Here is a 27,109-nt window from a genome sequence, read left to right on the forward strand (position 1 = left end):
GAGAGGTATCCGGCTGGACATGCACTTATGTGGCCAGAAAGACAGGCCGTGCACCAGGTCTCTGGAACAGAGGACGGCTTGGTGGTGGCATTTGGTGGGGGAGTTGAACAGGAGATGACAAAGCTGTCGTCTGACTAAAAGGCATACTGTGGTTAGCATGCTCCCTTTTTCTCCTCCTCTGCTAGTGTTTAACTGCATGGAAACACGTCTGTCATGATGGGCTTTGCTGTGGGGACTGCTTTGAACAAATACTGAATTATCCCACCAGAAATACTGGCTCATTATGGCACAGCAGGCCGTCAGCATATGGCCCCTCTAAGAAGTGGTGCTGTAATATAAATGCGTATGCATTCACCATGTGGATGAATTTTAATGGTGGTTAATTACAGGATATGACAAAATGAGTTCAGAATGTCTGCTAGACGTGTACTTCGTGAAGAAGAATAACAATTTGTTTTTCGTTCTGTAAATCTGAAAACTTTCTGTATGTCTTGTCTATCTCGTTTGACAGTGGAGTACGACCGAGAGTTGTCCCCGCACCGACGGCACCACAAGGAGTTCAAGTTTAACCTGTCGCAGATTCCAGAAGGAGAGGCAGTAACAGCTGCAGAATTCAGGATCTACAAGGAATGTGTGAGCAGTGCCTTTCGCAATGAAACCTTCCTGCTGAGTGTCTTCCAGGTGGTGGGGGATCACCCAGACAGGTGAGCACGTCAGCGGATTGGTCGCAGTGTTAACGATTTTATGCATGTCACCAAATCATTTACACAGCTTTAGACTTACGTGTTTGAGAATATGTGTGCTCTATGGAAATCAAAGCCATGATATCGCTCTGTCAAGTGCCATGTTGTACTTGCTGTATCAGGTGAGGTATAGGTTGGTCAGGTGGTCAGCGATTTTTAAAGCTGAGAATTAAAAGTGCTGTCGTCTACTCGCAGATCCGTGGCGATTGGCCATAGTGGAATTACCCAACACTGTCCCTCAGCTCAGGAGTTGGGTGGATGTTGTTTACAGTAGAGAATTTGTATGGGTAAACATTTGCATGATTTCTTTGGATGCATTTTGAAGATGCAAAACATGATGATAAATGAAGTAAAAGGTTGATAACGACGTAACTGCAGGCTGCCCTGGATACACGGACCTCACACACTGAGAGACGGTAGTCAAGTTTACATGAGCTCATGCATCTTTGCCATCTTATTCTTGGTTCAATTAAGATTGGCCATGACTGTGAAGAACACAAACACCACAACAACAAAGTAAACAAATGTTGTGGGTCAGAACCGCTCAAACTGTCGCACAACCCAGGAGAGAGTCGAGCATGGATGAACGACTTTCATCACAGTTCTCCTCCATGCACGTCCATGCCATAACCACAGTGCCTGACTGAAAATAGTCCATTTACATTCAAAACAGAACCAAGCCAAACACGTCAGAAGTTGACATTGTGGGCGGAAGGAGGGAGGATCCCCAGGAATCACACCAGCAGCATGATTGGATGTTGTGTCCACTGTCAAGAAAGTGACCAATGAGGTGGCAATGTGTGGTTAGTCATCAGGTCCAGTTTTACAGGAAAGCAACCAATGTGTTCCAAAACTGAACTGGACTCTAAACTTAATAAAATGCACATTTTCTGTTCACACACTCTCCGTTGAGTGTATTTCATTACAAAACAAAAGGTATTTTAAAAGATCATTTGCATATGCATATCATAGGTAAATAAAGGGAAGGCTTAATTAACTGCTGTTTCTTTCTGTGAAGCAGGCCTCAAATCTTTATCATAAGGTTTGGTTCGTTTGGCGGAGTTTAACAGGACTGAAGTGTTTTCCCACAGTCAGAGTAATTTCAAATGAAAAGCAGCTATTTGCTGCAGAAGTGTACTATAGTAACTATAGCTTGCTTTGTTCCGTATTCCACAGACCTACCATTGCAGATTACAAACATGTGGCTCATAAACTGTATTTGCTTATGATCAAATTCATTTGCCAGCTTTAACAATATAATTACTTTAATTACAGACAATGATGTTTAATAAGCATACAGGCCAAAGTAAAACGATGGGGCACACGTGTGACAGACACACTCCGCAGGGTGAGCGTCTTTAATCAGCCGAACACCAAACGACTCGGCAGACAAGGTGTTGATGAGCGAGTGTATGTTGTGGATTGTGTAGGTTGTGTGTAGGTTGACTATTTCTCCCTCAACAGAGTCCCAGAACTCCAGTAATCAAGATAGAATGATGGATCATAGTGAATTCATGCAGATGGCATAGCAACACATTTGTAGCCCAGTAGCAACCCCACCCCCCCCACCACCACCATTGCTTGGCGGATCAAACCACTTCTAACCACAACATGCAGATAAACAGGCTTTATCATGGCAGACACAATCTGGCAATATTTATTTCTGTAACAACAGAGAGTAAATATTAGAAACCAAAATCAGTACATTCCCAAGGCTGTTGGAAGGGCCCCCATCCAAGCAGAGCCCAGGGTAGTATGGTCCACCATAACTTACTGCCCCTGCCAACACGTAGGAGGAAAGTAGTGTAGAAATGGTCTGTTTGGCTGTTGCTGCCTGTAATAAAATAAAATGCAGCTTAATGTTTTTGGGTCAAACAGCAGATACATTTTCCCCATGGAAGGTGTATTCTCTAAATGATGGGTGATTAGCTTTAAGATGTCTATCCTAAGTATAAGGCACACTTCTTTATTGTCTCCTTCATGAACCTCATGAAAAACCAAAGAATTATGGCTGTCGAGTTAGTAATGTGTTTGTATCTGTTTCCAAACCACATTTGTTTTTATATATGTCTGGTCTCCTGGTATATGGAAAACTTTTACCAAGCCATATGCAAGGACAAGTCTAAAAACTAGTCTGGATAAAACATGCCAAAGGGCCAAAATCATTTTAAACTTCAGCTAATGACCATATACAGTGATTTGTACAATTTTAAAAAATACTCTTGTTACCTCCAACCTTATCATTACGGTTAAATTTGGAGTTTTACAGTAGGGCTTTTAGCTGTTGCCGGACCTCCTGCCTTCTGCTCGCTGCCAGGTAGCAGTGGCTAGCCTGTCGCGCTGACCGGCATGAGTCAGCACCAGTAGAGCGAGGGCGTCCACGGAGGCGTTCGCAACCGCCCTAATTAGTGCGCAGTAAAGGGGCGGAAGCCCAAACGTGTCCGCGGGGCCATTCCCGGAAGACCCGCGCGCCGCGGCACTTTGAAGTATCCCGGTGAAGAGCCAGCATGCTGCTGACCAACATGGTGTGTCATTAGTGTAACGAGGACAGGCCTGTCTGTAATGGCCAGAGCAGAGCAGATGCGCGAATATGCGTTAAGTCCCGGAAGGTGGGAAAAGGTGTTAAGTTCCGTAGGTACAGACGGGTGTCAGGTGCAGCTGTGATAGGGGGTTATTGATTTAACGGTGACATGTTTTTGGCTTTAGTGTTCCCATGTGTGCCTGGAGCTGCAATGTACCTAAGATCAGTTATCATACCTGGAGACCACAATCAAGATGGGAAATTGCATGGACAGATGGCAAAAGAGGACAAAAATGATGTTGACCTTTACCAATGTGGATCAGGGGACCAGTGCTGGAAGAAAAGCCCAGGCTTTCAACAGCTAAATCACTCTCACTTTAGCTGCAGTTGCACAGACCATAACTAGGGTGTTTTTTGTCGTAGAGATGCAGACCTGTTTCTGTTGGAGTCCCGCCAGCTGTGGGCAGTAGAAGAAGGCTGGCTGGAGTTTGACATCACAGCCACCAGTAACCTGTGGATAATGAATCCCAGTCACAATCTGGGCCTGCAGATCAGCATAGAGACCAGCAGCGGTAAGACACTGACCTGGGTTCAAGTCCTTAAAGTTGGAGTGTATGTCAAACTTAGAAGCATCAGCAAACCCTTCGGCATGCCTGTAGATAGGAGAGTTTTCTCCCTCACATGATTACCAAACACATCATGATCTGGTCAATGTGGATGTCAAAGTAGTTCCCAGTTCAGGAAACCTTATGCAGAATTTTTGTGCATTTTTGATGCTTTTCCTGGTCTTACACAACTGTTTCAGATCACGAGGTGATGACCAAGGCCTTTCTGAGCTGAATCAGATGTGTTAGAACAGAGGAGTCTACAATGTGTAGAACTTGGGTTTCACAGAAGTGGGATTCTGAATAAGTGATTTAGGACAGGACAGCGACACTGCAAAACCACACCCTATAAACCACTCATTGCACGACTTTAAATGTGCCATCGGTGTTTGAGCTCATACAGGGAGACATTTATGACTCTTCAGGTGTCTTATGGCATGTTTTTCCGTCTTCACAGGCCAGAGCATCAGTCCTAGAGAGGCAGGACTGGTGGGGCGGAGTGGTGCGTTGGAGAGACAGCCCTTTATGGTGGCCTTCTTCAAGGTGAGCGAGGTCCACGTCCGCACCGCCCGCTCCACGGGAAAACGCCGGCAGCAAAACCGCAATCGCTCCACTCATCCACAGGAGGCAGCGAAGGGCCCCGGACACGCAGGTCTGTCACAAAAACTGCCTACGCCAAAATGAATGCTCAGATAAAAGATTATACTCATATGCCTTCCTCGTTTTTTACATTTACCAGGAATTATTATTTAGTCCTGTGAAAAATATGAGATGCACAATCTGGTGAATTATCTTTCTCAAACTAAAGACCATTCCATTTTTGGAATATTTAACTAAACAGCTCACCACATCTGTGACCTGCTGTTCTCAACATATTCTCAATAACTCGCACAATGGTTACATGAGTCACTTTCCATGATTTTTCTCAAGAAGCCGTAAAGTTTTGTCAAAATCAGAACCATATCAGAACATTCATAATTATACTACAATTAACGTTCAAGGGAAAGCCAAGCCCTTTATCTGCTTTAGCCTTTATCCAGAAATCAATTTATATTTCCTTATATGGCCATATAAGGTATAAGTATATATTTATTCAAAGAGTGGCCTTTGAATATATTAAATAATTACATTATGTGCAGAACAAAGCACAATCGCTTCTGTGCCTTCTTTCTTCGTTTTGTTTCTTTCTGTGTGATAAAGCAGAATTACTCAATGAATCATGTGCATGTTAAGACAATTGCCTCTTGGTACCGGACTGGTTGGGACAGCCCTTGGGACGGCGGATGAGGAGGTCTAAATCCATGGTGCCTGTTTCTCATTACATCATGGCTTTGAGGTGGTCTTTGTGTTCTGTGAGAGTTGAGCTTGGGAAGGAACAGACAGCTTAGCACTAATACCCGTTTGATTCAACGCTAATTTAGCAAGTATTTGGGAGCTCAAAACACATTTGGCCCTGGAGGTTAAATCTGTAAACATGCGTTTTGTGACATGTTCATGGGCATTGTCAGATTTGAGCATCTATGGATCACACCTGTAATAGAGAAAGAACTTCCTACCTACTACAATGGAAATCTATGTGTTAAATGTCAAATCATTTTCAAGTAATTTTCAGGTCTGCGGTTAAATATGTTCGCAATAAAGTCCTGATAAAATGTAGGACCCGGGTAGAACTTCAGCTTTGCAGGACAATCATATGCAGGCCAAAACTTCAGTAACCTGCATATCACTTCACACTTAGACTGTACTTGAGCCATTTGCACATTGACAGTAGGTCATCACATCGATCTCATCATGCCAAACAGTAGTGGTAAATCTCCAAAACATCTAAACACTTAATTCTACGTGTTGTTGCTAATGAGGAAAATCTGCTTAATTTGTCCCGGAAGACTGGACTTTACGTAATCCAAAATCAGTCGGTCTCAAAATGGCCCACTCCACTTGGGATGGCTGGAGCACAAATATTTAGATTCTGAGCAGGAAGTTGTGAGGCTCATGTGATAGCAATCCTTCTGTTGCTGCATTTGGCTGGCATATGGTTCCAATACCACATCACGTGTGATGAAGGGGCGCAGTGACAGTCTGCGTGTTGTGCGTCTTCCCCGTGTTGAGATTCACAAGAGTTCTTTGTTTCTGTTCTTTTTCTTGAATGTTAAGGCCGTTCTTTTGGAATCACCACTGATGCTTTGCTCTTTTGTCTTGGGCTCTATTCCCAGTCTGTCCTGAAACAGAGGCATTATTTAGCCTACAGTTCCAGCTCTGGCTCTCTTTGCAGGAACTTTGCAGGAACAAAAAAAAAAAAAAAAAAAAAAAAAAAAGATCACCCAACACCTTCAAAGATAATAATGACTGGTCTGCCTCACAGTGGATGCTGGGCTGGCCCTCATTTCAAGAGACGTTAATGACCATCTAGCGTTACTCAGAGAGCTGCACCTCAGATAGACCTGTAATTAGCGTAGGGCCGTCATTAGCTGCTGTGCTAAAGCGCCTGACGGAGTTAAAGAGTATCGCTTGAAGAATTATAACAGTCAACTGTCCAAGTTGCAGGGTTTCATCTGGGCCACCCTCCCGGCTCTTGGCCGCTGCTCCCCTAGTCATTCCCTTTGTTTACTGTTGGCGTAATTAGACATCGGCGTGCTCCAGAGACAGGGGCTTAATAAGGGCAGTGATGAAAGACAGGAAGACAGATAAACTTTACATGGACACAGAGGACAGTAACATTCTCTTTCAAGTCTTCATGGGAGCAGGCGGGAGAGAGCCCGGGGGCCCTTCTCCGCCTTCCTCTTCGGCTCCTGGGAAGACCCTGGGTGTCACTCGTCTCAGCGGTGCGTCTGATGTGACATCATTCCTACGTAGTTAGTTGGTGGGTGGGGACCTTTTTCTTGTGAATGCCTGACCGTCCACTTAAGTAACTTGACCCTTAATAAAACAAGTCTTCATCAGGCTTTTCCTTTTTAGGGGTTTATATTAATATTTGTTTTGTTTTTATTGCCTGCTCAAGGTTTCTCATTCTGGAGAGTGATTCAAAGCCATAAACCAGGGCTAAGATTTTTAACAGGTAATAAAGATACTGTTTCCATTCCTTATCACGGAGTTGGAGGGCTAAGTGGCCCAGGCAGGAACGTTCTCTCAGGCTATAGATGTGTTGGGGAGAGGAACTGCAGGCCGGGTGTTCAGGAGCTCTGGGGAGGCCCACGGGGCCCAGCTCTCAGCAGTAGCTGTGTGGCATTAAATTTTTATGGGCAGGAACGGGGGAGGTGTTTTATGGGGTACCACAAATCTGGCCTTTACACTCAATGAAACAGCACACTAAATATCTGCTTTATTTCTCTTAAAAAACTCCCTGACTGTAAATATTCGCAACAGTAAAAAAAAATTGGTAGTAGTGTATGTGTGTTATTATATGTTTCTCTTTTGGTCAGTCATTTCATTTGAGGTCCATTTCTTTCATGCATGCGGACATTAAAATCACATATATGCCTGGTGTTTTAGAGTTCACATTCCCGGAGTGTGCGTATGTGAGAGAAACACTTTTCCTATTATAGAGCCTTGGATAGGTGTTTATCTGTGTGTGTGTGTGTGTGTGTGTGTGTGTGTGTGTGTGTGTGTGTGTGCGTGCACTGAGGTGGTATAGGAGTCTCAGCCTATGATATGCATGAGCGTAGATGGCCTAAGACTGTAAATTCCCATGTAGAATCTGCTCAGCTGGGGGTTGGTGTGGAGCACTGAGGGTCAGAGGTGAAAGCCCCCCCTGGGGGCTGCTGGGATGCGTCAGGGGCCACGCCTGCTCCGATATATCTCAGTAAATATTTCCCCTTGCCAGGGTGGACAGAGGGAGACGTATGCGAGGGGAGTTACTTAACGGACTGCAGGTTCAGACCAGAGGTGCTAGATTCTGACTTCAGCTGGGACATGTTACCACTGAAAGCCTTTAAGAGCCTTCAATAGTCTTAACATTTCAATGTGTTTCAGACCAGCAAGAGAGAGTAAAGCAGTTACTGACACACACTGATGAGACTCCTGAATGAACAGCAACAATTTGAGGCCTCAAAGAGCATGACGAGCTAAAACTCACTTCTGCATTTTTAATACCAATTAAGACATTTCAACACCGCAATTAGCTTTAGCATCACCTAAACCCCTAGTAGTGTTTTTTTCTGGCTAATCAGATATGAAATGCATATCATATTCCTGGAATGCAGAGCAAAGCATCGTATACTTTATTCATTCGTTTTTCGTTTTTTTCTTTCTTGCTTAGAAATGCCACTCTCCAGTTTGTGTAATCTGTGGTTTGCCAGGACTCGTCACTGCTAAAATCCAGGCTTGCAGAACATTAAAGCCAGGAGTGCCTACCCTTCCATCCTGCAAAGATTAGCAGAGATCTCAGACACCTTCCAGTATGGACACACTGACATTCTTGATTAGCTGAATCAGCTGTGGTGGATTTAGGAACCGTTTGAAGAGCAGACTCTGGAAGCTCCAGAATGGAAGATCAGAACTGGCTCTACGTGGGCTTTCCTGTCTACATGCACGTGTCCCAGGCTACCACACCTTAGTGCTCACACCACATGTCCCTCAAATTCTTATTATAACTTAGAAATTGATTTGTGTCTTTTAGATTGTTCCAACCATCTGTTGTTTTTTTGTGTCAGTATGGTTTGCAGCCCAAGATCCTCCCGATGACTGAAAACCGCTGGAGTAGAAAGTGCCATTGACTGCATGACACATTCTAACCACTGCAGTAAAATGTGCTATCTTCTATTGAATACACGAGGGAATCTGAGAGTCTGTGCTTGTTTGGACAGGATGTGACGTGGCTTTAGGCAGAGGGATGGGAAACACCTGGTGTGGGCATCAGCATGAATAGTGGACTGTAACTTCACCATTCGGTCATGCAGTGACCACACTACACCTGAGTCCCTACCCTTCAAGTAGCTTAGCTTGGAGTCTGTGCTGCTAACTCACATAATACAGATCTGAGGTCATTCATTCTTTTTACAGCCTTTTAAAGAGGCACTAAATTTAGTTGGCTGACATCATAATGCTTTTACAGTTCTGAATTAGACTTCTCGTTAGTAAAGAATTAGTCACTTTTCTGAAACAAAAGTGCTCTTTGCAAAGGGCCACACAGAATTCTGACTGTGGGAATTCTGAGTGTGTGCTCGATCAATCCCAGTCTCATACAGCACCGATCACTCAAATGCCTGAGTAAATCATCTGCTATGCCAGGCCACATGAGTGGAGGTGCTGAGTGACCGTCGCAGTTCGTGCCCTGACCAGGTCTGCACTTGTTCACAGCCTGAAAAAAAAACAGCTGATTTGGCACCTTACAGTGTAGCACAGGCCACCGCGCTGTGCCCATAGGCCTGTAGCTGTGTTGTGTCCATGTACTGTGGTGCAGTGTAGCACAGGCCACCGCGCTGTGCCCATAGGCCTGTAGCTGTGTTGTGTCCATGTACTGTGGTGCAGTGTAGCACGCACCACCGCGCTGTGCCACAGGCCTGTTGCCGTGTTCTGTCCTCGAGCTGAAAGGCCAGAACGCTCTCTTCTGGGTGGAGACATAAAATAACAGGAAGTGATTGCATCTGCTCTAGGCTGATATTATATGCAGTGCCCTCTCTTTTCCTTCATTCCATCTCTCTCTTCTTTCTGTCACACCCTTTCTTTTCATGAGTAAGGAACTCTTTTCTCCCACCTTTTTCTTTCTTTACGTCAGTTTTATCCTTTGTAATGTGTTTAAAAACCCAGGAGGTCTGGGATGAGGGGTGTGGGGTGAACAGGGCATATATGCACAGTTGAGATCAGGATTTCACATTGGACCTGACCTTCAGCTCTGAACATGAATGGGTTCCTGGTCACTGGCTGATGAGACAAGGAGAAAAACTCCAAAAGAAACAACTCCCCTGACAAAAATGCCTCTGTCAGCATGTCAGTGTTGATCAATGTCTCTGTAAAGCGAGCTGTTAACACACTTTACCTATTATTAACGTTTTTTTTTTTTTGTTTGTTTTTGCGCATCCTCTATTGAAAATGTCTATCTATCCAGTTTTGGAAATGAAAAAGCAGCATGTTTGAATTAGACGTAATGTACTGAGTGCGAATGCTTCATGGTGCAGAATTCCATCTGGCCCTGTGGTTACGAAGTTAAAAGCTGCTCTGTCTGAGAGAGCTGAGCATCTGGTATGAGAGTTAATGAAAGTCTTTGCACCCGTCTTTTCTCTCCCACCAACAGATTATAACAGCAGTGATCAGAAGACTGCATGCAAAAAGCATGAGCTATATGTTAGCTTCAGAGAGCTGGGCTGGCAGGTGAGACACACACACACACACACACACACACACACACACACACACACACACACACACACACACATCTAAGGTATGCACACACACAAACATGCAGGCTCATGTCTGAAATAAGCATAAGCAAACATCTAATAGCTAGCTCATGCCTGTGCAAGTCATTTTAGCAGCAGAGCTCAGCTAGCATGTGATTCAACATTCAGACCCTGCTGAGCTGGTGTTTCAGACCGCCTTCACAGCATTGATCTCCGTTCATTCCCAGGACTGGATCATTGCACCTGAAGGGTACGCGGCTAACTACTGTGATGGAGAGTGTTCATTTCCGCTAAACGCTCACATGAATGCTACCAATCATGCTATTGTACAAACACTGGTAAGTTATTGCTAAAAACAACATGGTTAACTTTAACAACAGTATATGCTCTATAGCTTAATGTCCAGGAAGACCTACAACTGGCCTAAAAGGCGGTTACAACCTGACAAACGTACACATGTATACACTATGGTACCTTCTGTTTTCCAGTGTATTCCGGACATTAAGGGGATTCTCGGTTATTTAACTTTTTAACTAAAAGCTCATTTCAGTGTTGTAAAAATCATCAAACAATGCAACATAAGTGTTGCAACAATGTGCAACATCCCTCACTGGGAATGTGGGACACAGATACTGCACACAACGCCAAGGAAAATCTGATTTAATGCACAGTGAGGTGAAAGTACTGGGGGTCGGACAGCTTGGTTCTGAGACAAAAACAAGACAAACATCGGCGGAGCTGGTGGGCACAAGCCGTGTGGGTAAACAGGGCTGACAGGACAGCTGCATGCACCGGCCTGGGCGTGACGAAGGCAGTGTTTGACATTTCATCTCCTGGGTCCGTGTCTCTGTTCCCACCAGGTCCACCTGATGAACCCGGAGAACGTGCCCAAGCCGTGCTGCGCCCCCACCAAGCTTCACGCCATCTCCGTGCTCTACTTCGACGACAACTCCAACGTTATCCTGAAGAAGTATAAGAACATGGTGGTGCGAGCGTGCGGTTGCCACTGACGAAGAAGCCACCGCACAAGACTCCCCCCCCCCCCTTCTCCCCCCGGCCCCGCCCAGTGGCTGCAGCACAGTGTGTGTGTGTGTGTGTGTGAGAGAGAGAGAGAGAGAGATAAAGTACCAAAGGATATGTTATGCACAACAAAGTGTTTGAGGTATGAAAGTCTGAATGCTAGTGTGTGTGTGTGCCTCTCCTCACTCTGGCCGTACTGGAGGTGTGACTGCTGAGGGCTGTGTGAGGAACGTGCTGCTCTTCCTCCCGTCCACACACACTCAGCTCTCCAGTAAACACCCCCAACCCTCTGCTCTTTCTGGAAGGTATGGACCGTGAGTCCTGAATACACACAGTGCCCCAAACATTGAAATGTCACAAACACATTACCCAAAATACATTCTATATTTTATAAAAAGGTATTTATTATGTATTTGACTAACCAAAGCTTAATAGCTCAGACTGTCAGATTCTAATTACACTCTGAGGCGTTCACATAGTAACAGACATCTAGAGCCATTTTGTTTTCCCTGTTTTCTATCACCTGTCCACCCGTCCAAAAATACAACAACTGAACTTGGTTGAACTATTTTAGGTCTTAATAAAACAACTTATTTTTATTCTCTCAATATTTTCTCTGCCCTACCTGTGGTTTGCTTTCGTTTGCCAGAGCGAGTGGTCCGAGGCATCAAAAGAGCTAAGACAACAGAACTATTCTTCTGCGCTCCCCCATACTGAGCTACTCATGGCTTCTAATAGCCACACTTGTGCCACCGCACATCCACCGTTGTCCGTGCAACACCTGCGCGTAGCCAGAAACTAGTCGCCCATGCAGCAAGCAGCCCCACTTCCTTTATCCATTTAGCCTAGAGGACCACAGCCCCAAAGATGTTCCTCAAATGCCCCTCTGGTTTCCAGCCATCTCATCTCAATACTGCTTGTTACTCTTGGTTGTCAAATACTTCACATGCGTTTCTGACTGTGAGCATTGTTCAGTGGTACAAGTGTAAAATGTAACGTGTTGTAACTGTAACGGTTTTTTTTTGTAACAGTCACACATCATATACCTCTAGTGAACTGCTGTTTATATATTTCTTAATCATGTTTATTGTATCATGTTGTATAGCTAGATTATTTATTGCATAGTAACACAGAGCTATTTTTGGGGAAAAAAAACAACATTTTATTATGAAATTTGTATTACAACTTTAAATGTTCCTTTTGTAAAAAAAAAAAAAAAAAAATCACAGGCAGTGTGTACCCACAAAACAACACCTACCAGCTGAGCCTCCACCCAAACCCCCACCCTGCTCGCTCTTCCTCAGCAGCCTGCCTTACTCTGTTCTTTTACAAAAGAATAAAGCATCATCAAGGAGACACTGAAGATACAGGAAGGGAGGTGTGGATTCAGCACCACCCATCAGCATGTTCACAAGGACCTGACGAACAATCACTCTTCTTGGATTCCACGATGGGCAGCTTGCAGGGTTTCTGTGTTAGCTCTCGTCTTGGGTCACATGATACAGGATCATACTGAAGTACAAAATTACTTTTTTTTTTAATCCCATAATCCTTCAAAGTCTTTAAAATTAACTTATTTTAAAGGAAGGATAAATGTTTTGATAAATGTTTTATACATATAAAAAAAACGTTTCTTATACAGAAAATTTTCATTCCTTAGCCAGGAACACACCAACTGAGGCCCCAGGTGGTCAATCACATTTCTGTTTTGTGATTTCCCTGATCTAATCCAGATGACATTGCTCTACAGGGCTTTGAAATTACCTGATAATCTGAATAAGGAGTAAGATTAAGAACACCCCCTTCCCAGACAAGGACTGCAAACCGCCATAATGTGCAATAGCTTAGCCCATTCTAAGAGATTGGGCCCAATGGAGAAATCATGTGAAAGATGCTTTATCTAGAACAAACATGTATACAACTCTTCTATCCAAGACAAAAACACTCAACAGGCGCATTTTGTGAATGTAAAGACATTTTGCTAAGAGGACGATGAAGTGGGAAGGAGGAACATGTGTTCTTTAGAGTTTTTAAATGTTCTCCCTGAGAGCCAGGCAGGCCACAAGCTTCTTCTTACAGTAAAAATAGACCAGGTTGATTTTCCGAGCACTGTAAACAGAAAGGCCAAACAGTTTGCCTTAAAAAAGCATCTCATTTTCTTGTTGTACATCTCTTCCACTCTCATACATGGTGCGACGAATCTAAAAATTGATGTTTATAACTTGGTAAAAAAAAAAAAAAAAGAAAAAAAAAAGAAGACTGTGATCTTATTCATCCTGGTGTCCACAAACTGGGGTCGATCACTAGTACCATCTCCTCCGTCTGGTCCACAAAGTGACAGCAGCAGCTTGAGTGGAATCACATACATTCACATTTCATCTAAGGATAAAGTGTAGTAATTGCTCTCATTGACAAGGCATTGGGCAAGAGTGGAAAGGGAAGAAAAAATGAAAAAACAAACAAACAAACACTTGTGTACATTTCTCCCAGACTGGGATTGCATTGATGAAGATGCACATTTGCCTTGTGGAGGGGAAGCAGAGGGGGGGGGGGGGGGGGGGGGGTGATGGGTAAGATGGGCGGAGCTACAGCTCATCTCTGGCTTGCTTCATCACAAAGCTGTGGAGGCTCTCCAAGTCCCGCCCCCCGTTATACTCCTCCCCTTGCTGGCCCGCCCGGAAAATCAGCAGAGTTGGGTATCCATGAACCTGTGGTGGGACAAATGGACAGAGCTCAACATTACACTACAAGACATTCAAAACTGAAATCCATGTAAAGAGGCCATGCAGGATACTGCTCAACGCAACATACTGGAGCAACATTTTAGCATTTTTAGCAGCGTGCAAATTCACATTGCATGTTAGTTACTGTTACTCATTTCATTGTACGTTCAAAATGTATGAAAAAAAATTGTTTTAAAATACACACTCAACTTCTTGCATGTAAAGACTGGTAGTAAAAGCAGTGTTACTCAAATTTGTGAGGAAACATGGGAACCCATTGGTCTGTGTGGACCCAACATGCAAGTGTTAATGGGAAAGCATTTGCTAAATGTGCTTAAGTGAAGACAGGTAAACTCTGAGAGGTGCTCTCTAAATGTGCTTAAGTGAAGACAGGTAAACTCTGAGAGGTGCTCTCTCCGCAAACACAGTTCAGAGCGGCCACAAGTTTACCCTAAAGTAGTTCCGTGAGTCACTGCTAAAGAAACACTGAACTAAAACGGGTGAAATAAATAAATGTGTCTGAATGAGCCGGTACAAAGTTCCTGGACCAAGGGATCATGGACAGTACCGGTCCAGTGGTACACTCATTTATGGTTCTTGGGATGAGTAATAACATTATACACAGTTCAACACCGACTATACAGTGGTGGAAACAATGACCCTTGAACGGAGAAAACTGGCTGACTCACTGAGAATCTGTTACAGAGGGTTCTCTCGACAGTGCAGTCCACTTTAGCAATCTTTACGTCCACCAGGCCAGGAAACTCCTTCTTGGAAAGGTCCTCCCACACAGGGGCCAGGTTCTTACAGTGGCCACACCTTCAACACAACCCCACACACAGCAAACACAAGTCCAGGGGGTGAATAGGAAGACCTCCGCCTTCAGAGAGCGAGGGGCTCCATTACTCAGGATGTAAGGAAACGCTTGAGATGGTCACATGTTCTGAAAGTGTAATGGTCTCTCCTTGTATGTGTTTGACTTAGCTGAAACCTTTATAACCAAACTCCATAAATACCAGTTTGAACATGAATTCATGGACAGTCGGAAATAGATACAGTGTTGAGGAATGTCCATAAACTTGTGGATTGTGTACACAGAGAGTGGCATGTCTGGCTATGAGAAGTGCTGCAGAAATTACATAGCACTGCCTTTATGTAAAAATTTGGTGTATGGACACATTTTGGGTTATATTTGTTTTGCCATTACTAAAAGACACGCACACATGCACACACCTTTTAAGACTACACCTAGATTGGACCTAAAATAGTCTTGCTGAGACCATTTTAGTTGTGTAGATTAGTGTAGATTACAAGCACTGAATGTGTTGGGACAATTAGTGAAATTCATTCTTTTATTGTACAAGTAGCAAATGAACTTCAGCACAAAGCTAATGGGGTTGGCTGAGAAGCACTTACCAGGGGGCGTAAAACTTGATGAAGGAGACCCCTTTGGCAACGAGCTCGTCAAAGTTGCTTTCATTGAGGACCAGGACACTGGACTGACAGAACAAAGAAAACCAAAGTCAGCAATTACAAACACATTCAGGACTTTTGATCTACCCATTCAGTAGCCTGTAGAGTTTGGATCTACCCATTCAGTAGCCTGTAGAGTTTGGATCTACCCATTCAGTAGCCTGTAGAATTTGGATCTACCCATTCAGTAGCCTGTAGAGTTTGGATCTACCCATTTAGTAGCCTGTAGAATTTGGATCTACCCATTTAGTAGCCTGTAGAATTTGGATCTACCCATTCAGTAGCCTGTAGAGTTTGGATCTACCCATTCAGTAGCCTGTAGAGTTTGGATCTACCCATTCAGTAGCCTGTAGAATTTGGATCTACCCATTCAGTAGCCTGTAGAATTTGGATCTACCCATTCAGTAGCCTGTAGAATTTGGATCTACCCATTCAGTAGCCTGTAGAATTTGGATCTACCCATTCAGTAGCCTGTCATTTCTCTGCCACTCTGTCCTGTGTGTCTTTAGATGCAACTATTAAAACGGTCAAAGATGGGAATTTCACGGTAATTGAAGGCTGCAAGTTTAAACTGAATCTTAGGTCATTTCTTTCCCAAGTACAGTATTCTGAACATCACTGAGCATGAGGAAACATATCACTGGCCTCTTGGTTTAGTCTACACGCTCCACATGTAAAGAAAAGGGAAAATAAAGCTACAACTGAAAATACAAAATCCCAAAACATTGGGTCATTTTTGACACACCGAGTGCCATAAACATACATGTATGTGTACATACATACTATATAAAATAACACACACACACACACACATGCATGCTCACACACACACACACACACACACACACACACACACACACACACACACACACACACACACACACACACACGCATCAGCAGGAGGAAATAGCTCGCCTGCCCATAATTGCTACTTGCCTGCTGGGATACGGATTCATGACTGCAGGCTAGACACTGATGATAATCTCACTGTTCAAACATCTGCCCGAGCACTCACTCCCTAATCAAACCTCTGTGGAGCCAGACGACACCACCAACTCCCCATCATCTCAACAAGGCAACTTCTTACAAAAAAGACCTCAGGCAAAGCCCCAAATAACAATACAATGACATTATGCTGAATTTTCATTCGCGTCCCTGCCTGTCTTTTTGCATTAATATTGGGCGGTATTCATTACAGTATTCATTACAGAAATTTACAGTTGAAGCAGGTAATTACCAGTTTTATCCGTTATTGTGAAATGCAGTTGAGAGGCTAAAACAAAGCTACAATGGATCAGAAGTTCCTCCAATAGGGATGATGCTGTAGCTGCAAACCGCAGGGTCAGCCTTAAGTTTCTTAGAGAGAACGCTGCATTTCAGACACTCTTACGGTCATCTAGATATATGACGTTTGGATATTATGGGGTGCAGGAAAAAAGATGGCGAGATCAGCACGTGGTTGTACCTCGTTTCACTTCATGCTGAAGACTATCAGGTATCTGTCTCTCACACACACACACACACACACACACACACACCACCTCGTCTTTAGCAGGCTCTGTGTTCAGTGGTACGTCATTGTCCTGGGTGCCCTCAGAATCAGACTGAGTCTTGGTAGCTGCTGCAGCCAAGTGATTATCCACAAACTCCTTAAAGGCCTCCAGATCACGCTTCCCGCGGTACTGATCCACCTGCAAGCCAGCAGAGCAGGGCAAAGGTTATACGCAGCCTTTTAATGGACACCACCATGCTCCACAACACACACGCCTGCCATCGCGGCTACAGACGACATTAACACAAAGCTGTGAATAAACTTTGATTTATGGAGCTAGGTGCATTTGACTAGGACACCATCACAGGACATGAGAATCCAAAATCGGGATGAGAGTGTCAGAGGTAATTAGTGGTGAAGGCCGGTTAACTCTACAGGTGATAAAGTTACGTGAAAAGTTCATGTTTGGGTATATTTTAGCTGTTGGTTTTGGATTTATGGGGTAATTTGTGGTGTTTTTAATAACATGTATGAAAAGAAAAAATGCAGTTTTAAGTTAATATTCTGAAAGCAGCTTAGCTTATTTATATGCATTTCTAGACAGAAAGAGATGGCTTGCCACCACTATACAACTGGTCCAACTGGTGCAGAACTACTATGCGATCAAAGGTTCAAATGGAGTGAAATGTCTTATATACAGAGTGAATGTTTGATGGTTGCACTCAAACATGGTGAATGTGAAAAAGCTTTTACCAAAACACATTATTGTACAAGTAATAACAATAAGGTGAAATCAGCTTGTTGAGTGAACTTATGAATCATAAGACTACGAATAATGTAGGAATATAAAACAAAGAGCATTTTTCTTAGCAAATTTAAATTACCTACAGACCAGAATTCTGTTGCTAAAAATACATATTTATGTATATGTATGAATCCCAAACATATCATCTTAGAGCAGAGCCCAGAGAACAGAACGGGCTGATGCGCTCACCTTCTGGCCGTCGGTGAAGAAGAGGAGGGTGGGGTAGCCTCGCACCTGGTTCTCCGAGCAGATCTCATAGTGCTGCGTGCAGTCCAGCTGCAGCACACATTGCAGAAAAACAGCCAAACCAAGGAAATTAACACATTGGTGTGTCAATAAAGCTGCTCAAACTTAATTTTAGACCATGTATCACTATCTCCCAAAGGCCATCGAAAGTCTCAATGACAAACGCGACCAAAGCAATTGTGGTTCTTTCAAATTCTTCAAATAAAACTGCAATAAACTGTAGAAAAATATGTAGAGAAAGTCAAACTTCAGTGTGAATTCTCTCCCCATCTGCACACATGTGCTTACACACACACACACACACACACACACACACACACACACACGTGTCCTTACTTACACACACAAGGGCCACTTTATTAGTTACCCATCTAGTGCCCTCGTTTGGACTTCAGAACTGCAAAAATGTGTTGTGTCTCAGATTCCACTAGATGTTGAAGTTGTTTTATGATAATTTTGGCCTATGTGGACATGACAGATTTTCTGCAGATGCTTCAATTAGATGGAGGCACTCACACACTCTAGACAGCCAGTTCTACCTGGTCCCAGAGATGCACTACAGGATTAAGATCTGGGGACTGTGTACGTCACTGAAGCAAGCAACACATGCTGTCCTTTTCTGTGAACCAATCCACAACTGTATGACCCATGTGCATGGTACATTGTCCTGCTGAAAGTGTCCTTCAGCCACAGGACAAACAGCTGGCGTAACGGGACAATCTTGGTTGGCCACGATGCTTTGGTAAGCACTACTGTCCCAGGATGAGCCAAGAAACCATTCCCCAACCATTATTCCACCTCCACCAGCCTGAACTGGTGACATATGACAGGAAGGGCTCATTCTCACCCTCCCATCAGCACGATGCCACAGAAATCTGGATTCAACTGACCAGGAGATGTTTCTCCACTGCTCAATCATCCAGCACCCGCACTGCTCATTTGCTGTTAGAGATCATCTGTGCTGTGGAACGGTGACTTGTGCATTCAGACGTTAGGTCCATTGAGACCAGAAACACTGACCCACAAGCACGAGCTGGTCCACGGGTTGTGAAACGTGACTCACCTTGCCAATCTTGACCAGGTCCGAGTGTTCAAATGTGGTGGCCAGCTGTTCCCACGTGGGAGCCATGGCTTTGCAATGGCCGCACCAGGGAGCAAAGAACTTCACAAAGTGAGAGCCTGCAAAGGAAGAGTTGGCCTAATAGAGTCAGTGTGAATCACTGTTCACTATGCTATGCTAATAATCAGCCTAATAGAGTCAGTGTGAATCACTGTTCACTATGCTATGCTAATAATCAGCCTAATAGAGTCAGTGTGAATCACTGTTCACTATGCTAATAATCAGCCTAAAAAAGTCAGTGTGAATCACTGTTCACTATGCTATGCTAATAATCAGCCTAATAGAGTCAGTGTGAATCACTGTTCACTATGCTATGCTAATAATCAGCCTAACAAAGTCAGTGTGAATCACTGAATCACAGGGCTTGGAAAGGAGTGTAATCCACAATTTGCAAAAAAACATAAATAATATTATTATTAATAATAAAACACACACAAAAAACCCTGGAAAGAAAGAAATAAACTAAAACTGACATCTTGTCCAGATTGCATGTTGCATTCAGGACGGAACAGTTCTGTGGGCGTCAGGAATGTCTCATACTCCAATAAAAAACCATAAGAGACACACAGGACAACCATTTCTGCTGGCTGACCGTGCTGCACTACAGACCTCTTTATCTGCACAGTGGGTCTTTATTAACATAGGCCTTAATAGTGACTGCACATCACTGCACCCACCATGGACTCAAAAACCACCAATCAAATGAACCTCTGGCAGAAGTACCGAATGAAGTGGTTTCAGGGATCTAACTAGAGAATACCAACATAGTTAGCTTAGTCAAAGGAGATAACATGAGGTATTCTCAGTTTCACACTCCACTTTTCAGAGCAATAAAAACGAAGCAAGAAGCCCATATGCTTAAAGGCACAATTAAACATTTGAAGTGTGCTAACCCGCCAGCTCTGCCTCCATCTTGAAATCATTTTCTTAACTGCTTGTGCTTTGCTTGTGTATGTTTTTCGGAAACGCTGTAGTTATTCCATCTTTGGTATATTTTTAGAGACCTACGTCAATTTTAAAAGGCCCGTTTTGACCACATTTTCACGACTTTTCTGGAAGCCTATGAAGCTTGCGTTCTGGTTGGCTACCTTGAGAGATGTGCGCTTTGAAGTTGGACGCAGTGAGCTCGTACATGCCCTGCAAGGGCTCCGGGACCCTGGGGGGCTCTGGCTCGCTCTCCGGCTCCTGGTAATCACGCAGACATCACAAACAGTACAAATTTACCATTCTTGTTCATATCAAATTTGCTTCAAGAGCAAGTACTCATCCATTCTACACCAGATACTAGCTACTACCGGTGCAAAGATATTAGCACAAAATACAACCCCCACCCCGGCACAAATCCCCCAGGCAGTCAGTGCAGTACTGAGACTCTTCCTAATACACTGTTCAGTGTATGCGTCTGCAGAACCTGCTGTAGGTTTAGGACTTCATCTCGCCATACCTCTAAGCTTGGGTGGGGTTATAAGTCATCGTTATGCTTTGGAGTCTCACCATGGGCTCCTCCTGAAGGGTTTTGAGCATCCAGGACTCCAGAGATTGCAGGTCTCTCGTACCCTGGTACTTCACGGACTCCTGCGCAGGCCTAAAGAGCTTTAGACTACACCACAAACACAAAAACAAGAAACAAGAGAGGTTAAGCTTTCAGATGTGGAGTCTTAAGTTCTGAAACCCCCCCACTCAACTACGTTTGTCAGACAGATGTTCTTTCAGAGCGACTCACATATACGTATCAGTATGACCATGTGTGCTGCCAGGGAACTGCTCAGGTGTCGTTTTTGTTATTTAAAAGGAGCAATAAATCACTTTTACACTTAAGTCACCATTACACTCTCAGCTAGTGATTTCTGTACTACATCTATTTTAAACACAGCCTGCCTGTGGATGATCCACTTTATGGAGCATAAACGAATTCATTTGAGAACTATAAAACCACTGATCATCTCGTTTGAGCTGCACTTTATGGAAAAAGTAATAATAAATAATCATGCTCACAAAGTAAAAAAAATTGTTGGTGGTAAAGATGACATACTGCTTTTATAATGCATATAACATTGATTTTAAAATCACATAGAAAGACAAGCAGACAGATCAATCTCATGCAACATATTTAGCACCTCTATAGATGGGTGTTGATGTACCCAAGAAAAGTTAATGATTCTTCAGTGAATAAGAGACATGGAGAAGACTTTGACCTGCAAACACATGAAAGTCTCCTGACAGTATTTACATCACACCTAAACATGGTACAAGCCCTTTACTGAAAAAGGTAGGATGGTCAATGAAAGACAGGCAGACAGATGAAGAAAGGTCTCGTGCAACATCTCTAGCATTACTATGGATGGATGTTGATGTACTCAAAAAACACACAAAAGTCTCCTGACTGGAATTTTAATTACACCTAAGCATGGAACAAGAAAATTTGTGATTGTCAATGAATTGCAAATAAACACAAAAAGTAATCACTGGTAAACTAAATTTGACTTGCAGTTAAAATGTGTAATAAATGTATAATAAGACTGTGAAGCAAGTGAAGACTCCAGGAAAGACTCAGTTCTTGTAGAGCAATGATGGGTCAAAGCTCCAGATCCAGTAGCAGATCCATTAGCGCTTTGAGTCAGCCAGTTAGATGTTGGGCATTTCATCCTCTACAGCTCAGATTCAAGGAATCCAGTCAATTCTCAGTGTGTGGGCTGAAAACAACTTTGCAATGCGTGTGACCTCAGATCCCTTAGACATCACTGTCTTATAGACCGATGTATCAGTTAGGGTTATCTTAGCATAGGGATAATTCAGTACAGTCAACACCATTCACTGCTGCATGCACTGATGCAAATTAAGGTTTTACAATGCAAAGGAGAAGCCATACATCAATACTGTAGAGAAGTGAGAATGACCTGTCTGAAATCAGTCACATCTGACATCTGATGACACATCATTGCAAATGGTTCAAACCCCAAGGGTTCTCAAGGCCAAAGATGGTGTGGACGTAAATTATTATGGAGTGGGGGTGTCAGAAACTTGCATTGGGGTGTGTCTGGTAACTTGCAGCGAACCATTAATGCAGAAATATGTGTAAACATGTCAAGACAACATATTATGCTATTCAGATGTTGTCATTTTCAGGAACCTCCCTGCGTTTTACAGTTTCACTGAAAGAGAAACAGGTCATGAACATTAGAGCTTACGTGGGGTATCCACGGATTCCATGCTCACTTGAGCAGAATTTTGTGTCCTTGGTGCAGTCCACTTTTACCACATAGACCGGGGGAGACTCCATACTGTTGTATTTATCTGCCAGCTCATTCCATATTCCCTGCAGCCTCTGGCAGTGACCACACCTGGAAAGGTTAAAGGACAGGAGATTATGTCACACCACTCCCTGGGCCATGAGTCTTTAAAGGGTTAAATAAGCTACAACCAGGGAAGACACTGGGTCCTAAAGAGAAAAAAGACTTCTCAAACTCTTTACAGCCCAACTTCTTCTACGTTATCCTGACGATTGCCACGTAAGCTGAAACTTCACCTACTGAATAAACTGAACCACTGTCCACAAACCTCAGCTGGCTAGCCAGCTGCTTCTGCTAGCTAATCAGATACAGATGCATTTTCTAGATGACCTTCCAGCTAACATGAAGGTGTTACAGATCCTCCAACCTTGGAGTCTAAAACATCTCCAGATTAAACAATGTAACGTGTGAGATGTTGCTGAACGTTATGAATAAAAGACGAAGGAGATCCAACTAGCTAGCACAGTCTAGATAGCACAGTCATCTAGCAAGAAGCGCTAAGCTAACCAGCTAGATTTTTGTATTTTTTCTCCTTTTTTGCAGGATTAAAACAGACAGCACACTAGAAAGGTTGTACATACAATGAGTAAACTTTTTAAATGGCAAATTAAACAGCTTTGAAGTACACACATTGAAAAACAGGTACACAAGCACAATGTCAGATAGCAGCGTGCCATATCTAAGATATTTTATCTCTGTGGAGATGCGCAACTTTACCAGGGAGCGAAGAACATCACGAAGTGCGGGGCGGTGGTGATGGCGTTGTTGAACATCTCCACCGTGTACGTGTGCTTCGCGTGTTCATCCTCCTCCGTGTCGTTGTCGCACGATATCGTACCGAAGAGTAACGCGCTGTAAAATAAACTGATTGAAACGGGGGACATTTTCGGTGCCGAGAAAAGCCACGATACCCGGCACGACGAAACCACAGATGCTGGGTGAATGAAAGAGCTTAGCTTAGCCAACTTTCCTCTCTCTCTCCGCTAAGGCAACGGACCGAGGTTATTACCGCAGATCTGTAACTCATCCGCTGCCTCGACGTCGCGAGACTACGCGACCCGCATTACTTACAAATCTGCGGTGCGCCGCGGACGCTGCGCAGAACGCCAGAGACGTCCAAAAAGATGATAAAGCGATGGATGTTGCGCGCACAAGTTAGGTCGTAGGCTAGTGGTTTCGGATTTTTAAAAATCTTGTACTTTAAAAATCTACTTTAAAAAATAAAAAAATAAATAACCCGTTATTTGCTTTTCACTTCAAAATCCAATAACATAAAACTGAAGAAACAAGTATTTTTTGTTTTTATTGTCAGACATAACATGCAAATAAAAAAGGCGGATGTTTAAATTCTTAACAAAACAAGAAATAAATTTACAATTAACCAAAACAGAAAATGCTCAATATTATTTTTTCTGAAACCGGAAGTGTTCGCAGACAGTGCCGTCGTCAAGGCAACTCCAGGTACATGTTGCTCGCTCTTGCTGTTAGCAGAGCTAGCTAGCTGCCTTTGAAAACTAGACATGGCGAGAAGAAGACTAGACCCAGAGAGTGGAATTAACGAAACTAAGATGCGTTCAGACAGATAAGTAATACATCGTGATAGTGGACAAGGTGCAGAAAACAGACGTGGTTGTAGTTATAATTTTTTTTATATTAAAGCATTATAAGTTGATATAGTTCCATCCTGTGTTTGTTGTCTCTTCACTTAAATATGGTGCTTTGTCCTTCCCTGTGCTATTTTCTTCAGGATGTCCTTAAGGAATCTATCACCAGTCTGTAGAACAGCTCAGGGCCTTGACTTTACCCCCTGTGGGAAACCCATTTGTATACCTACACCACAATAAACTAAAGACTTTTTTCTGTAAGAGAAGGGAAATGATAATACCTTGTCATTTTATATAATGTTCAGGGTCAGATGAAGTGATTTATTGCGGATGTGACCAGCAGTACGAACCACCTTTCATGGGAAAATCCAGCTGAGTGTGGCCCATGCCAGCGAGTAGTTATGGAAACTGTCTGATACAGACCTTCATCCAGAATGGATGGACACAGCTATGGTTTGTTGCCATAGCTCCCTGTGTTGAATTGGGATTTCATGTGTTCCTGCTGGAAGCGTCACTAGAGGGTGCAGCACAAGACCAACCGGAATTTGTGCAGTCCTCCCTTCCACAGTGAAATACTACATAACGGCGAGTCTCTAAAAGGCCTTGCGAGTTTAAACATGCTCATTCAGGCACACGCATACACCCGCACACATCAAAGCGGGTATGTATGTCTGCCTTCCACTTCCTTTAGTTTTCACACGACGCACTGCCGGTTTCTGGTGATCTGATTTCCTCAGCTCCTCTGGGCCAGACAGACTCTGCTCCTTCTCCAATGATAACATGTCATGGATGTGTGGGTCAGGTTTAATCTTGAACGCCTGAGCTGCTCTGTGGCTCCAGGGGAATAGAGACTAGCCCCCTCAATAAGTTCGTTTTGAGATCACTCTGCTTAAGCTCTTCCACCACGTAAGGTGTGAGCACGAGCTGAGAAAATCATTAGAGAAAGGCCAGCTGTCATGAGAAGGTAGCCATATACAGGAGCTCTTTAGAAAGGAAGACCACTCAGACTCCTGAGGGGGTTGGTTCTGAAGAGAGAGAGAGAGAGAGAGAGAGAGAGAGAGAGATGGAGAGCAGGCCTGTGAAGTGATGGCTAGTTATTCACCTTTAAGACATTTTTTTTATTCTGAAGCAATTTGGTGATTCACTATATTAGTGATCTAGAAGATAGAAGAGCTAAAGCCTTAGCTCCATAGTTCTGTATAGCTCTAACTGAAGGCAGCTTCTCATGGAGAAACATGATGTCGTCGTCTGAATTACGAAAGGCAAAACTGCCCATTGACCTCAGCTTTTGGGAAACTCTGAGTTGGTCCTTGCTTTGATGCTGTTTGTGCCGTGAGACGCTCAGGCAAGCCTACAGTGCACTGAGGTTTGTTTCTTTATTTTCCCCTTGAAAAGAAATTACAGATGTTGTCACTTACTGCTCCCATGGAAAATGACCCTGCTTGGCTGACAGCAGTGAGGCTACGCCAGGGAGATGGAGCCAAGTCTCCAAACAGATGCACAATGTTTTTCTTAGAGATGATTTGTTCACTTCTCTGTATTGATGCCGGTCCAACTATAACGGCTCAGCACTGCACAAAGCAGGTTCGGTGATTAAAAGAACCTTCACAGCCAAGACCAGGTGTATATGTTGTCATGTGGGTGCATGTGTGGAAGAAGCGTCGAAATGTGCATCATTTAGCCATAGAGCTCAGCAGAGCGAGGCAGGGCAGTTTTGGGTTTTGTGTAGTGTTAATGTGTGACTATTGCTTGTGTGTAGGCTCATTACTCCATGGAGCAGGCAGAGGGGCCAATCCTGCCATGGTTCACTGTTCAAAGGGTCAGCACACAGGCCATTAAGGGGCTGAACTCGTGGAATAATGTGTTTTACTTGGCCAGAGGGCAGGAGCAGGTGCAGTGAGTCTAAGCCCCAAACCTGCCCTCCCTGCAGCCTTGATCTCCCAGCCAGAGGGGCCCCTGGATTGGTGGATCCAATACCACTTCTGTTCCAACACAGCAAAGACAGGCTGGCCACACTGGCCCAATTCTACAGGGTATATCAAATGTATAATAAGAATGGTGTATCGTATTCACATATGCAGTAGACCATGAAATAAACAAATCCCTGCCAGAGCCCTATGCAGAATGAAGAACATAAAGCATACAGAGAAATGCTAGCTGCTGCTGTTTGCTAATAGCTAAAGCACGTGTTGAAAATGGATGGCATTTGCTAACAAGGTGCTGTGCTTTCTTGCTAGCACTAACTGTGGACCCAAACGGCGATGTTCTGTTTATGTACATACCTCTTACCTACTTTGACTAAACACATAATGAGAAATAAACATTTTGAAATCTGTCATGGACATTTTGATACCATTTTTTAAGCCTTAGGATAAGCTAACAGGAAAAAAAAAACCCTCAAACTGACTCATAACTTCAGTACTCAGAACACTCTCAATAAAATGACATAGTGCCTTATTAAGGATCTAGATGTGATATGGTGATATGTAGGGGCTTAAATTTAACTATATTAATTTAAATCTGTAATTTACATTGGGAGAGAGACAGACACAGCAGCTGTTACATCAAGTTGTAGCATGGCACAGGCAAACCTGCTAGTCATGCTGTAACCCACAGCCTTTCAGCATCGGGGAAAGTCATTAGACTACAGCCTCGGCATAAAGCAAAGCTCACAGCAGACTGCGGAGATGAAAAAGGTGAGGGAGAGGGATCAGGAGATCATGGATCAGGAGTGACATGGGACTGCTCTGGAAAAGCCCACACCCAGAACTAGCTCTGCCAACACACACACACACACACACACACACACACACACACACACACACACACACACACACACACACACACACACACACACACACACACACACACACACAGTGTGAGAGAGGAAGGGAGAGCCCCTCCAGGTAGTTCCTACAAAGGCAGAGAAGGGGAGATTAACAAAACGGGCTGAGAAATCTTCATCACACATTTTTTCTTTCTGTTTCACTCATTGCTTTTTTATGTAGGGGAACAGACACATGGTAGCACATGGTAGCTTCCTGCGCAAGTGCTGACACACTTGCAAAACCACATTGATTGATTTATTGTGAACGGACGACTGTGTTCAATGGGCCCCAAAAATGTTGGCAA

At 43.7% G+C, this 27,109-nt stretch overlaps 2 protein-coding genes across 4 annotated transcripts in view; one reads left to right on the forward strand and one right to left on the reverse strand.

The window, feature by feature from the left end:
* bmp6 (bone morphogenetic protein 6) overlaps window positions 1-13,356 on the forward strand; it is a 30,610-nt gene extending 17,254 nt beyond the window's left edge. The window contains exons 2-8 of one of the 2 annotated variants that reach the window (XR_013132371.1): window positions 512-704; window positions 3,688-3,836; window positions 4,327-4,521; window positions 10,099-10,175; window positions 10,432-10,542; window positions 11,065-11,529; window positions 11,874-13,356. Coding sequence is in view for 1 of the 2 variants with exons in the window: in XM_077012275.1 (XP_076868390.1) it covers window positions 512-704; window positions 3,688-3,836; window positions 4,327-4,521; window positions 10,099-10,175; window positions 10,432-10,542; window positions 11,065-11,214 (875 nt within the window). In the remaining variant the exon portion in view is untranslated. Of the gene's footprint in view, window positions 1-511; window positions 705-3,687; window positions 3,837-4,326; window positions 4,522-10,098; window positions 10,176-10,431; window positions 10,543-11,064 lie in introns of both variants that reach the window. The other variant, XM_077012275.1, reaches the window with a different exon arrangement.
* txndc5 (thioredoxin domain containing 5) lies at window positions 12,716-23,379 on the reverse strand. Of its 2 annotated transcripts, none has more exons than XM_077012276.1 (10): window positions 23,091-23,379; window positions 22,272-22,424; window positions 20,578-20,683; window positions 20,172-20,268; window positions 19,027-19,142; window positions 17,907-17,993; window positions 16,959-17,111; window positions 15,364-15,446; window positions 14,637-14,766; window positions 12,716-13,932 (listed from the first exon to the last, which is right to left on the reverse strand). In XM_077012276.1, exons 1-10 carry the CDS (start codon window positions 23,255-23,257, stop codon window positions 13,810-13,812), a joined length of 1,215 nt encoding a protein of 404 aa, XP_076868391.1. In that variant the 5' UTR covers window positions 23,258-23,379; the 3' UTR covers window positions 12,716-13,809. The 2 variants fall into 2 exon arrangements, with proteins under 2 accessions (XP_076868391.1, XP_076868392.1); XM_077012277.1 differs by having other exon boundaries at window positions 16,962-17,111; window positions 23,091-23,377.
* Window positions 23,380-27,109: the final 3,730 nt, after the last annotated feature.

Source organism: Brachyhypopomus gauderio, chromosome 7 (genome assembly GCF_052324685.1).
Source record: "Brachyhypopomus gauderio isolate BG-103 chromosome 7, BGAUD_0.2, whole genome shotgun sequence".
In the NCBI taxonomy this organism is placed as follows: domain Eukaryota; kingdom Metazoa; phylum Chordata; class Actinopteri; order Gymnotiformes; family Hypopomidae; genus Brachyhypopomus; species Brachyhypopomus gauderio.